The sequence below is a fragment of the Mastacembelus armatus genome, chromosome 9 (genome assembly GCF_900324485.2).
Source record: "Mastacembelus armatus chromosome 9, fMasArm1.2, whole genome shotgun sequence".
Lineage (NCBI taxonomy): Eukaryota > Metazoa > Chordata > Actinopteri > Synbranchiformes > Mastacembelidae > Mastacembelus > Mastacembelus armatus.
In genome coordinates this window covers 189890-204349 of record NC_046641.1, presented here as the reverse complement: position 1 = coordinate 204349, position 14460 = coordinate 189890, and the positions used below count along the sequence as shown (strand labels likewise).

General features: G+C 40.2%; 1 protein-coding gene across 2 annotated transcripts in view; it reads right to left on the bottom strand.

Moving 5' to 3' along the window:
• The window catches only part of npdc1b (neural proliferation, differentiation and control, 1b), a 56825-nt gene that overhangs the window by 20254 nt on the left and 22111 nt on the right, over positions 1–14460 (bottom strand). For both annotated transcript variants that reach the window (XM_026322672.1, XM_026322673.1), the window contains exons 2-5: positions 8900–9067; positions 6663–6752; positions 6354–6563; positions 2110–2176 (exon numbers count right to left, since the gene is read on the bottom strand). In XM_026322672.1, the coding sequence (XP_026178457.1) occupies positions 2110–2176; positions 6354–6563; positions 6663–6752; positions 8900–9067 (535 nt within the window). The remainder of the gene's footprint in view (positions 1–2109; positions 2177–6353; positions 6564–6662; positions 6753–8899; positions 9068–14460) is intronic.

Sequence of the window (14460 nt, the reverse complement as noted above, 5' to 3'; positions counted from 1 at the left end):
CCGGGCGACGTCACGGTCCTCAATTGTCGCTCCATAAGGGGTCACTGAATCGCTCTTAGTCTGGTCCGTCACCTAGGACCTGTTTGCCTTGGGAGACCCTACCAGGGGCATATAGCCCCAGACAACATAGCTCCTAGGATCATACGGGCACTCAAACCCCTCCACCACGATAAGGTGGCGGTTCAATTATGCAATATTGCCAAAATTAGAAACATCATGTCTCAAAATGATGCATAAAAACTAGTTCATTCATTTGTTACCTCAAGGCTAGATTACTGTAACTCATTGCTATCTTGTTTGTCCCAGTATCTCCATAAAAAGCCTCCAGTTAATCCAAAATGCTGCAGCCAGAGTCCTGACAGGAACTAGCAAGAGAGATCATATTTCTCCTATATTAGCTTCTCTTCATTGGCTCCCTGTAAAATACAGAATAGAATTTAAAGTCCTTCTCCTCACACACAAACCAACTCCTCATAGAACCATATCATTCCACCTGGAATGGTTTCAAACAATCTTCAAGGAGTTCACAAAGGTACAGTCCCCGATCCAACTTATCCCAAACCATCTCAGTTGGATTAAGATCTGGTGATTGTGGATGCCAGGTCATATGAACCTGGACTCCACCACTCTCTTTCTTACATAGCTCTTACATAACCTAGAGAGGTATTTGGGGTCATTGTCCTGTTAAAAACAGATGATGTTCCCACTTACAGTAGTGCAGACCAGATGGGATGACATGTGTTTTGCAAAATGATGTGGTAGCCATGCCGGTTACGTGTGCTTTCAGTTTTGACTAAGACACCAACAGTGTCACCAGCAAAGGACCCCCTGAGGCTGGTAATTCTAATAAACCCATCCTCCGCAGCAGATGTAGCTCTGGGTCTTCCTTTCCTGGGGTGGTCCAGGAGTCAGTTTCATTATAGCTTTTGGTGGTTTTGGTGACTGCACTTGAGAACTCATTCAAAGTTCAAAGATTTCTTGAAGTAATGATTGACCATCTTTTCTCTTTATTTAACTGTTTATTGCCATAATATTTATTTGTACAGTAGTAGCAGTAGCACTAATATGGCTATTGACTCTGTACCTCTCTCCACCCTTCCTCTGCACAAGACCACCGATGATCTAAAGCACATTAAGAAGGCAAGAAATGTCACAAATTAATTTTTGACAAGGAACACCTGTGAACTGAAAACCATCACAGTTCACTACCTCGGCATCTGATGAGAGAATGCCATGAATGAGCCAAGCTGTCATCAAAGCTCAATGTAGCTACTTTGGATCATTTAAAATATTAAACATATTCTGGGCTGTTTCACAATTTTTTGTACATAATTCCACACATGTTCTTTCATGGTTTCGATGTCTTCAATATTAACGTACAATGTTGAAACTAATAAAAATAAAATTAAAAAAACAGAGAAATCGTGTTCAAACTTTTGACTGGTAGTGTAAGTATGTAAGGTAGTTAACACTATTTCCACATATACTGTTATACTGATATACACAATGCACAAAATGCTAAATGTGCCATTGTGAATATTATTTTGGTACTTCAAATACTTTGATTTTATATATATATATATATATATATATATATATATATATATATATATAATTTATTTTTAATTATTTGAAATTTCTAATGCAGAGCTTTCACTTCTAGCAGAGGATTTTTACACTGATATTTCTACTTTTACTGGAGTAACAGATCTTCCAAGACTGTTAATTGACAAGAAAATTAATTTAGCTAATGACTGCTTTAATTGTTAAAAAAAATAAATGCCACAACTTTTCTGGTTCCAGCTTCTCAAATGTGTATTTGTGTCTATCACAGAAAATGTTATTTCTCTGTGTGTTTTGTACTGGTGGTTTGACAAAATCAGCAATCTGGACTAAGGGAAGCTATAAATCTTTTTTCTGGCATTTCCCAGACCACCTAATCAATTTAACTGAGAAAATCATTTTTAAATTAATCAGCAATGAAAATACAGTGAGTTGCAGCCCTAAATGAAACCTAAAAAAAGTTGCAGGTCAAACCCTGAATGGGAAAGAAATTACATTTGGAGTCTAATGCAGTAATGTAGCAAAAAAGAGTAATAAATATCTTACCTGATCCAAAAGGCTCCTGCTATCATCAAGGCCAGCAAACCTGCCACGATGAAGACGCTGCTCATGACTGAAAAGAAATGGATACATAGAGGCAGAGAACATTGTGCAGATCTATAGGTGTCTGAGGAAGTCGTGAAACCTGACTGAAAACAATGGAAATTTGTGTGAAACAGAGTGTAGTAGACCCAATAAAGAAAACTGAATTTTAATGTGGCAGTTAAAGCCCTGCAGTATCGACAGTAAAAGCAACATTGGTGACAGTAATGGAGTGAGAGAGAACTAATTACTGTTAACATACATGTTCTGTTCTGTTAAACCACGTAGTAAATTTGAAGCTAGTCGTGAGATTTCAGAGCATGCAATGCTAACATTTGTTCAGACAAAGAAGGTCATTTTACTAAACTGCTCTAAATGTTTTGCAGTCTGAAGTTCATGTTAAGATGCGCATTTTGTCCTTAATTTTATCTATAATTTTTATTTCCAAAAAAGGGGGCAGTTTAAACTGATTCCTAGCTTTTGACTTTGGGGAAATTAGTGGGAAATGAGACCCTGGTATTTCCTGGGATTTTGGTCATTTTGGTTTGTGGTTGCGTGTCTGTTTGCGCTAGTGCATTCACAAAAACATCATATTATTTTCCCAATTCAAGATATAAAGAAGAAACATATGGTTGTAAATGATTTCTGGAACAACCTTCCCAGGAATTTTAATTTCTAAAATCACAGAAAGAAAATTTCCTTTCTAGCACTGCTTTCTGCTACAGTTAAGAGACATGGTTTGGACAGTTTATAACATGATTTTGTATGTTGTACTAATGAATCGCTATGTGAGAGAAGAGGAAGGGAAGAGTGTAGGACTTAGAGTAGGGACTTTGTCAGGGAAAACTACAGTTGGCTGATATGATGGAGAGAAGAAAGGTGGATATTTTGTGTGTTCAGGAGACCAGGTGGAAAGGCTTAAAGATTAGGAGCAGGTTTCAAGCTATTTTAACATGGTGTGGATGGAAGGAGGAATGCAGTAGGAGTTATCCTGAAAGAGGATTTTGCTAGGGATGTTCTGGAGGTGAAGAGAGTGTCAGATAGGGTGATGAGTCTGAAGCTGGAAGTTGAAGGTGTGATGTTGAATATTGTCAGTGGTTATGCCCCACAGGTAGGATGTGAGTTAGAAGAGAAGGAGAAATTCTGGAGGGAGATGGATGAGGTGAGTAAATAAGTAAGTTTGGTATGCAGGACAGGAATGCAGAAGGACAGATGGTGGTAGACTTCACAAAAAAGATGGAAATGGCTGTAGTTAACACATTTTTCCAAAAAAGGGAGGAGCATAGGGTGACATATAAGAGTGGAGGGAGGAGGAAACAAGTTGATTACATCTTGGGCAGACGTTTGAACCTGAAAGAGATCAGTGACTGCAAAGTAGTGGCTGGTGAGAGTGTAGCCAGACAGCATAGGATGGTGGTGTGTAGGATGACTCTGGTGGTGAGGAAGATGAAGAGGACAAGGGCAGAGCACAGGACCAAGTGGTGGAAGTTGAAAAAGGAAGAGTGTTGTGTGGCTTTCAGGGAGGAGCTGAAACAGGCTCTGGGAGGTCAGGAGGTTCTTCCAGATGACTGGACAGCTAGAGCTAAAGTGATCAGTGGTAGGAGGGTACTTGGTGTGTCATCTGGAAAGAGGAAAGCAGATAAGGAGACTTGGTGGTGGAATGAGGAAGTTCAGGAGTGTGTTAAGAGGAAAGGGTTAGCTAAGAAGAAGTGGGACACTGAGAGGACAGAAGAGAACAGACAGGAGTACAGGGAGATGCAGCGTAAGGTGAAGGTAGAGGTGGCAAAGGCCAAACAAAGGGCGTATAAGGATTTGTATGATAGGTTGGACACTAAGGAGGAAGAGGTGGATTTGTTCAGGTTGGCAAGGCAGAGAGACAGAGATGGGAAGGATGTGCAGCAGGTTAGGGTGAGTAAGGACAGGGATGGAAATGTGTTGACAGGTGCCACAAGTGTGATGGAAAGATGGAAGGAATACTTTGAAGAGTTGATGAATGAGGAAAATGTTAGAGAGCACAAAGTAGAAGAGGTGACTGTTGTGGAGCAGGAAGTAGCAAAGATCAGTAAGGATGAAGTGAGGAAGACGTTGAAGAGGATGAAGAGTGTAAAGGCAGTTGGTCCTGACAACATACCTGTGGAGGTATGGAAGTGTTTAGGAGAAGTGGCAGTAGAGTTTTTGACTGGGCTACTTAACAAGATCTTGGAGAGTGAGAGGATGCCTGAGGAATGGAGGAGAAGTGTACTGGTGCCCATCTTTAAGAACAAGGGAGACGTGCAGAGTTGTGGAAACTACAGAGGAATAAAGCTGATGAGTCACACAGTGAAGTTATGGGAAAGAGTAGTGGAGGATAGGCTGAGGTCTGAAGTGAGCATTTGTGACCAGCAGTATGGTTTCATGCCAAAAAAAAGAGTACCACAGATGCAATATTTGCTTTGAGAATGCTGATGGAGAAGTACAGAGAAGGCAAGAAGGAGCTGCATTGTATCTTTGTAGATTTGGAAAAAGCGTATGACAGGGTACTGAGAGAGGAGCTGTGGTTTTGTATGAGGAAGTCTGGAGTGGCAGAGAAGTATGTTCGAGTGGTGCAGGACATGTATGAGAGCTGTAAGACAGTATATTCCACCACTGAATGTTACTAACCTTGTGCTCTCTCTCTTCCCTAGTTTGTGCTCTTTCCCTCCCTCTCTCTCTCTCTCTGTACCTTCTGCAGGTGTCCCTGGTCCTGGAGCTGTTTATCGCTGATGTGCAGTTACTGGCCCCACCAACTTGCAGTGTCTATTTGTTGTTTATTGTTGCTGTTCTTTTCTCTCTGCTCTATCCACTCACCCCAACCGGTCGAGGCAGATGGCCGCCCAAACTGAGCCCGGTTCTGCTGGAGGTTTTTTTCTTCCGTTAAAGGGAGTTTTTTCCTCTCCACTGTCGCCAAGTGCTTGCTCATAAGGGAATTGTTGGGTTTTTTAGTTTTAGTTTTTGTAAAGTGCCTTGAGATGATTTATATTGTGATTTGGCGCTATACAAATAAAATTGAATTGAATTGAATTGAATTGGTGAGGTGTGCTGTAGGGGTGACAGAGGAGTTCAAGGTGGAGGTGGGACTGCACCAAGGATTGGCTTTGAGCCCCTTCTTGATTGCTGTGGTGATGGACAGGCTGACAGATGAGGTTAGACAGGAATCTCTGTGGACCATGATGTTTGCAGATGACATTGTCATCTGTAGTGAGAGCAGGGAGCAGGTGGAGGAAAATCTAGAGAGGTGGAGGTTTGCTCTGGAAATGAGAGGAATGAAGGTTAGCCGCAGTAAAACAGAGTACATGTGTGTAAATGAGAGGGACTCAAATAGAACGGTGAGGTTACAGGGAGTAGAGGTGAAGAAGGTGGAGGATTTTAAGTACCTAGGGTCAGCAGTCCAGAGCAACGGAGAGTGTGGAAAAGAAGTGAAGAGAGATGTGCAAGCAGGTTGGAACGGGTGGACGAAAGTGTCAGGTATGATGTGTGACAAAAGTGTGTCAGCAAGAATGAAAGGAAAGGTGGACAAGACAGTGGTGAGACCAGCAATGTTGTCTGGTTTAGAGACAGTGGCACTGCGAAAAAGACAGGAGGCAGAGCTGGAGGTAGCAGAGCTGAAAATGTTGAAGTTCTCTCTGGGAGTGACAAGAATAGATAGGATCAGGAATGAGGACATCAGAGGGGCAGGTCATGTTAGATGTTTTGGAGAAAAAGCCAGGGAAGCCAGATTGAGATGGTTTGGACATGTTCAGAGGTGGGACAGTGAATAAGGCAGATAATTCGCTGTGGCAACCCCTGAAGGGAGCAGTCGAAAGGAAAAGAAGACTAATGAATCGCTATGTAGCCATAAAAACTGGTGACTTTTTGTATTCTTAGATTCATCTTGCAGATAAATGTTACATTACATGTGCTGTCCAAGTGAACATTCAGACTTCATGAGATCATAACTCTGAGGCCTTTTGCGGAAAATCAGTTTAAATATCACACCAGCATTAAAGCTGAACTCTTTCTATCACATTTTCCATCCTTCCGTCCATTTTCCTGCTGCTTTATCCGGCGCCAGGTCATGGGGGCAATCAAACCTACATATTGCTCAGTTTACAATCTAATCTTTAGGCTAACCTATGGTGCCATTCAGAATTTTGCTGTGACACTGTAGAAAGTACAACTAGGTAGTGGCTAGAGGACACAAAAAGACTTACTGATGAAGACATTGTCATTGGAACGGTAAGAGAGGATGATAGGATCACTGAGGATTGTAGGGGTGTGGCTTGTGGGGGTGAGCGGAGTCATGCTGGTGAACAATACACTCTGGCTCATAGGCTGCTCCATGGCAGGTGCTCTGTGGGAGGGGCCGGGCTCAATGACCTGCTTGGATTTGGGTTTAGATACATCCTGGGAGGAGGGTGGAGCTGAGATAAGGAATGGAACAGCATAAATCATTACATCAGTAAGGACTTAGTAGAAAATACAAATATGGGTAAAAGGCTAAGTACTGGCCTATCAACTACCTGGGAGCCTGGACGTCACTCTCTGTTCAGAGATGATGGCAGAGAGAAAGTCAATCTCCTCATCAAGCTCAGGGTATGCGCTCATCCTACCTGCACATACACAAAGAACCAGAATCCACCACTACTTTTAACTAAAGAATTAATCACTGTTGTTGCAGCCATATATATTTTGGAACATTTGAAGGTATAAAGGTAGGTTGTACATCATTTTCTATGGCTTATGACTCAAAGGGGGAAAAAAAATACAACAAAAATCTCCTACATAAATACGGTCACTGACAAACACTGCTAGAAACCAGATACCAGACAACTATTATTTAAAGAACTACTTGAGTTATATATTTAGCACATTAAAAAAATAGGTAGACTTGTGACCAATGAAAAAAAAACACTGACCATTAATAGTCAAAATGTAGTCTTTAAGCATTTGCTATAAAATCCGATGTTAAAGAACCACTTCAGTGATTTATTAATGCATTTCCATAAAACTGGAAGAGTCACAACAAATTGATTAAAAAAATTAATGGTCAAACCAAAAGGCAAAGATACCCTATAATGGCTCACACTATAAAAATATCCCCTATTTCCCCTGATGCACCCCACCATTCCTTAGTTTTTTGTTCTTTAAATATTTGAAGTGTTATGTAGTTTTTTAATGACAGGATTATGTCAAAGCGAATCCCTGGGAGGTCAATCCAAAACAAATCCAAGTTTATGTTTCTTTTAGGGCAATTATAAACTCAAATCTTGAGTTTTTATATGCAAAATCCAAGTCAGGGTACATGTCTTTCAGTTCTATGAATTCAGACCATCAATGTGACACAGAATTTCAAAAAGTGTATTTATATATCAGACACCAAGTCTTTTTATTGCATAGACATAAAACATAGACAAAATATGACACTGATATCTGAAACTGATATCAGCTAAAGTACTGCTGCTGGAATATTAACTGACATGTCTTGGGTATACTGCTAAGGGTCAATTCAGTGGATTTACAAAAGATAACACCTTCCCCATGTGGCATAAAAAATAACAGCCCTTGTTGTTTTAAATGTGTGAACCAGAATAAGACCAGAGCAAACCCAATGATATCACTTTTACTTCCTGTAAACCTATGTTGAATACTGCAGAGCACCATCACCTTGCCTTTGCGCCACTGGTGAGTGTGAGGAAGTTACACAGGTATGAGACTTAAAAGTGATGTGATGTGTGGTGGTGGTTTAGGGTGTGTGTCTTGGAAAAAAACAAGAATATGCATATATTTGTCCAAAATAGGTGGGTAAAACGTGAGTGAACATTTGTGTTGGTAAAAGAGGCTGGGGTGGGCACAGTGTGTGTGTTTGTTTGTAGCACATTAAACTGTATGTAGTGCCAGAGGATGAATATGTGTATTTGTAGGTAGAGGACTGGATGGGGATGTAAAAATGTTAAATATCTTTCTTGTGTATTTTTTAAACTACAATAAAATTATAAAATCTATACAATAAAATAAAAGTTAACAGGGCATTGATAGTAAATGAAAGGCTGATTTTCCTCTTTGTGTGTTGGCTGCAGAAAAAATATGGAATGTGCCTTAACCTTTTATACAACTGTAACATTGTATTAGCTATTGTGAGCAAGTGAATACACGTGGCATTGTGTGTATGTGGGCGCTACTGTATGTGGGTGCATGCTCGATGCTTTACTGTCATGCCCAGCTGCTCAGTGTGTGGGTGGATGGCAACAAAACAAGTAAGGAAGAACAGGAAAAAAAGAGAAAAAGAGAGAGAGGCAGATGTGGGTGGTGGAATGGGTTTGCCACAGAATAATGAATGAAAAGTGTCACTGTGGCAACAGGGAGAGGAGAGAGAAATAATTAAAGCATGTACAGTATATTGTCTGTATGCCACTTAATAAAACTTCACAAACAGCATCTCTGTGAAACCTGCATTATACCCACTGCACACCCCACCCCCCAGTTTCCAAGGACTGTACTCTCTGGTCCAGCTCTCCACGACTATTTATGACAACAGCCAAATGCAACACTACAAATGACCATCTGAAAATGTGCACATATTTCAACAGTATTAACCATTTAACTCATCTGTGATGGCTGACTTCTCACTGCACCTTTAAGTTTATTTTTGGATCACTTAAAAATACTTTTGGATGCCCAAACCGTTTGAACTGCACATCTTGCAAACTGGTCTGGGAGCCCACTTTGGATAATTCAAAGGACCTTCAGTACGACTGACCCTTAATGAACTGAAGAGAATGAGAAGCATGCCTCCTCCTGACGACACAGCGGCCATGGGAGTCCTCCACTAGAGGGTGCAAACAAGGGCCACAGTGTGAGGTCCCTGGCTGGCAGAAATGCCGTCCTTTTTGCGCACAGTCTAAACTCCGAGGGCACAGATGAGACCCTGTGGAGGAAGACATAACACAAAATTATGAATTTCACGGCATTAGCAGATTTTTCATTTATTCTCAAACATCCCAAAAGGGTTAGGGTTTGAATAATACATTTAAAAAAAACAAACTTAAAAAACACAATTTAAGATTTAATTCAATTTTTTACTTACAGTGGCTCTTTTCTTTTTATTAAGTTCAATATTTACAGAACATTAGATGAGATGATCAATACCACCAGCAGCCACTTAGCTCAGCCCAAACAGTTAGCCTGACTCTGCCAAAGGAAACAGGTCCAGCTGTAAAATCACCAAAAACACATGGGATACTGATAGAGCAAAAAGCTGTATACTCGTAGTGTACACAGAGCAGAGATCATACAAAATACCTGGAATTGTCTTTTAAAGTTGTCAAGAACAATTATTTATTTTTAATTCATTGTTAAGCCAAATACACTTTAATGATGTAATATTGCTTTAAGCTTTCAAAAATAATTTCTACAGAGCACAGTTTATGTGAAATGTGTATTGCTACTTTAAGAACTGACTTATTGGGGAAATTGGAGAAGCATGAGCTCTAAGCAATTATTGACATTTTTTACAACAGTGAGTTTCAGATGGGAAATAGTTTTTATGCTACAAAATCAAAGCCATCAAGGAAAATGCCAGCTTGGAAAATGCCACTTAGACCTGCAAAGGGCAGCCTGATCTTGCTTGAGTTGCTGTGTGGGGAAGCAATATGGTTTCTAAGGAATAACATATGACAGAAGATTGGTGGGAAGGATGGTCAAGACTTTAGGTGAATGCAGAAGGCAACATGTCGGGCAAACTACAGCATAAACACACCTGTATGAATGTGACAAATGTACATTCATTATATGAAGACAGTATATGTTTTGACACCTTCATATTGCGGAGAATGTCCCTTTTTACTCCTTTTGCTAACTTTTGCACAGCTACTGAGCACAATGGCACTGAAAGCTGCCCACAATTAAGATGAAATAAGAGATGACAGCCTATTGCTATTGGAATATTGGTAAGTACAAATATCTTTTGTACTATGAATAATTTATGCAATTTTGAAGATGGCATAAACTTCCATTTCACCCTTACAATTATCTCACAGCATTGGTGCATATGCTTCCCCACAGGGTATATTTTTTTGCACCTGTTGGTGTGACACTGCATCTCCTTCTCACAGCATTTTCTTAATTACAAGAAGGCAGTGTGGAAGCAGAGCAGAGCTGGACTCTTAATCTTGCAGATCCTCTGATGCAACAGGGTGAATAATTAGATCCAACTATCAATATTAACCCTTCTAGCTACTTTGTCATTATGGCACTCTTCTCTCTGCTACAGGGACCTAGACACTGGTTGCCATGGTGACTTCCCTTGCAACTGAGGGGGTGTGACATCATCAAGGAGTGAGTCACTGCACAAACGCACAAGTCAGGAATAGAGGATTTGTCTCAGGTTGCTGTATGGAGAAGAAAAATGCATGTATAAATGCATGGGGAAAATGTAAATGACAGCTGTTAATACATTCTTTTGTAATTTTCAATGTAATGTTAAAAATGTGTAAAGTGTTCTTTTCTGTAGAATTATGGAAGAATGCAAGTTTTCTGTGCAGTATAATATGAAAACCTCTCACCAACACACAGATATTACATAATTTTTTAGGAGTTTGACACATTTTCAAGAACACATGCATTTCAACAGTATGAAAATGTCTTTATAAAACATTTAATACTCTACAACTACTTTGCAACAGTATTGTTAGCTGCATGTGTATATTGCATGCTCCATACTACACTATGAGTAATGCCATCAATGAAACAGCACTTTCATGTACAGTTCCTACACACTAGCACACACACAGCTACTTCATCTCAGACACACAGGATCTATGTGTGTCTGAGATGAAGTAGCTGCACTTAGTCAGTTCATTTCTAGAACCAAACTTAAGAAAAAAGACAAAACAGAAAGAAAGATGTCTAAAGGCTTAGGAAAACACCTCAGCATAACGAAATACTTTGCAGTCATCTACTATAGACCAGCCTCAGCTACTAACCTCAGTAGCATTTCCAAAATCTAAACCATGACAAATTATTATGATTGTGGTAAAAATTATGTGGATGACAGTACTTTTACAACAGTGTCAAAATCAATAAAGCAAATGTTCACATGGTAAAAAACCTGGTGCAAGCAGTGTCTTCTATTGACCCAGACTACTTAAATTTTTATGAGAGTTTCTGTAGAATGTTGTACTGCAAGCTCTACTTTAGAGTTTGATTGAAAAAAAAAAAAGAACAAAAAGATGTTTATGTTGTGAGGGGGGCAGCATGGTGGCTGAGTGGTTAGCACATGCCTCTTGCACCGCAAGAAGGTTGTGGGTTCGCAACCCGGCCTTTCTGTGCGGAGTTTGTATGTTCTCCCCGTACTTGCGTGGGTTTACTCCGGGTACTCCAGTTTCCTCCCACAGTCCAAAAACAAGCATGTTAGGTTGATTGGTGACTCTAAATTGCCCGTAGGAGTGAGTGTGAGTGTGTGAGGTTTTTTGTCTTTGTGTGTCTCTATGTGGCCCTGTGATGGACTGGTGACCTGTCCAGGGTGTACCCCTGCCTTTCCCTGGCTTTCAGGAACAAGCGGGTACAGAAGATGGATGGATGGATGTTGTGAGGGTTGTGTGAGGAAGGGCATCCGACGTAAAATTTAAGCCAAATCAAACATGCGAATCACACATATGTCTTCCACACTGGATCAGTTGCAGCCCGGGTTAACAACGACCACCAGAGGTGCTGTTGACCTATAGGGTGCCAGTGGAAATTGGACTATTGTTGGAAGGACAGGAGGAAGGCGTGTTCGTAGGTGGTAAAGGCCAAAGGCAAAAGGCAAAGGCAAATTTATTTGTATAGCACCTTTCATACACTACACAATTCAAAGTGCTTTACAAGGCATATAATTACATTAAAAGCATTGAAAAGAGCATTTAAAAATAAAGACATTTAACATAAAATAAATTTAAATCAAGTAAAGTAAATTAAAATAAAACATAAAAGCACATTAAGAAAACAAAGATGAACAATTATTCGAAGGCCAAGGCCAAACAAAGGGCGTATGAGGATTTGTATGATAGGTTGGACACTAAGAAGGGAGAGGTGGATTTGTACAGGTTGGTGAGGCAGAGAGACAGAGATGGGAAGGATGTGCAGCAGGTTAGGGTGAGTAAGGACAGGGATGGAAATGTGTTGACAGGTGCCACAAGTGTGATGGAAAGATGGAAGGAATACTTTGAAGAGTTGATGAATGGGGAAAATGTCAGAGAGGACAAAGTAGAAGAAGTGACTGTTGTGGAGCAGGAAGTAGCAAAGATCAGTAAGGATGAAGTGAGGAAGGCGTTGAAGAGGATGAAGAGTGTAAAGGCAGTTGGTCCTGACGACATACCTGTGGAGGTATGGAAGTGTTTAGCAGAGGTGGCAGTAGAGTTTTTGACTAGGCTACTTAACAAGATCTTGGAGAGTGAGAGAATGCCTGAGGAATGGAGGAGAAGTGTACTGGTGCCCATTTTTAAGAACAAGGGAGATGTGCAGAGCTGTGGAAACTACAGAGGAATAAAGCTGATGAGTCACACAATGAAGTTATGGGAAAGAGTAATGGAGGCTAGACTGAGGTCAGAAGTGAGCATTTGTAGCAGCAGTAGAGACAGTGTCACTGAGAAAAAGACAGGAGGCAGAGCTGGAGGTAGCAGAGCTGAAGATGTTGAGGTTCTCTCTGGGAGTGACGAGGATGGATAGGATCAGGAATGAGTACATCAGAGGGACAGCTCATGTTAGATGTTTTGGAGAAAAAGCCAGGGAAGCCAGATTGAGATGGTTTGGACATGTTCAGAGGAGGGACAGTGAATACATTGGTAAAAGGATGCTGAGGTTAGAGCTGCCAGGAAGGAGGCCTAGAGGAAGACCAAATAGGAGGTTCTTGGATGTAGTGAAGGAGGACATGAGGATAGTTGGTGTAGGTGAGGAGGATACAGAGGATAGGGTTGAATGGAGGCAGATGATTTGCTGTGGCGACCCCTGAAGGGAGCAGCCGAGAGGAAAAGAAGAATTGTATCTGACTCTAGTGGGCAGTGCTGCAACAGGAGGCGGTTTATAAATGGTCAATACAACATCAAAGCAGAATAACAAAAAGATACACCAATCCTAATATAGATTTAATCACTCATTTGTGGTAAGTTTTTTTCTAGATACTAAAGCTACATGTATCAATACATTTATGTTAGCAATAGAGGTGTGTAATATAAAGGTTCTAACTTATAAGTCAACTCTACACACCCTGATGTTTCCAGCTTCTTACATTGCCTACACTTACACTTACATTGGTACACTTATATAACAACAGTTTGTCTCAAATACTTGACACTGTGGCCACTTTGAGAACTTGCATTGTATCTTTTGTTAACTCTTCTCCTGGCCTCAAGTTCTCCTGAACTTCGCTACCAAAAGGCCTTAGGTCATCGATTGGAAAGACTATGCAAAAAAACTGGTCTTGAAGTTCATAAACAGAAGTATTTTGAGCATCTGGTTTCCTAGAAGGCAGCACTGGAAAGAGCAAAATCGTTGTTTTAGGCAAATATCATTGATAATGGACAGTCTAATACAAGGACTTTGTTCAGTACTGTTAAACTGTTGAAACCTCAGGATACTGTTTCACTTTATTCTACTCAATGTGTGTCTAACTTTTTAAAGTCTAAGATTGACAGTATACATCAAGAATTACTTACTTCTGTTCTAATCCATAGTGACTTTCAAAATGGACAATCATATTTGTAATCTATCACTCCAATTCTTAAAAAGGTGATGATTTAAATAATTACAGGCCTATTTCTAATCTCCCTTTTATTTCAGAAATACTTGAAAGAACAGCAGCAGCTCAACTTGAATTGCATCTGCAAAGTAATGACAGTTACGAGCACTTTCAGTCAGGTTTTTGACCCAAACATAGTACAGAAACAGCACCCGTTAAGGTTACAAATTATCTTCCCCTGGCTGCTGATTTTGGTCTTTTGTCTATTCTTATTCTTTTAGACATCAGTGCTGCCTTTGATACTATTAGTCATTCAGTACTACTGGAATTCCTGGCTTGCATTGGAGTAGCTAATAATGCACTTCTTTGGTTTTCATCTTATTTAAGTGACAGAAAACAGTTTGTGCAGTTTAAGAATACACATTCAGATCCTGTCTCAGTTACTCATTGCGTTCCACAGGGGTCAGTGCTCAGCCCACTTTTATTTATCATTTTGTCATCTATTTATCATCTTTTGGTTGTATTTTTTCGTTCTTATGGTAATAATTTCCATTTTTATGCTGACAACACACAAGTGTGTGGTCACTACATGACCTAATGTTTCT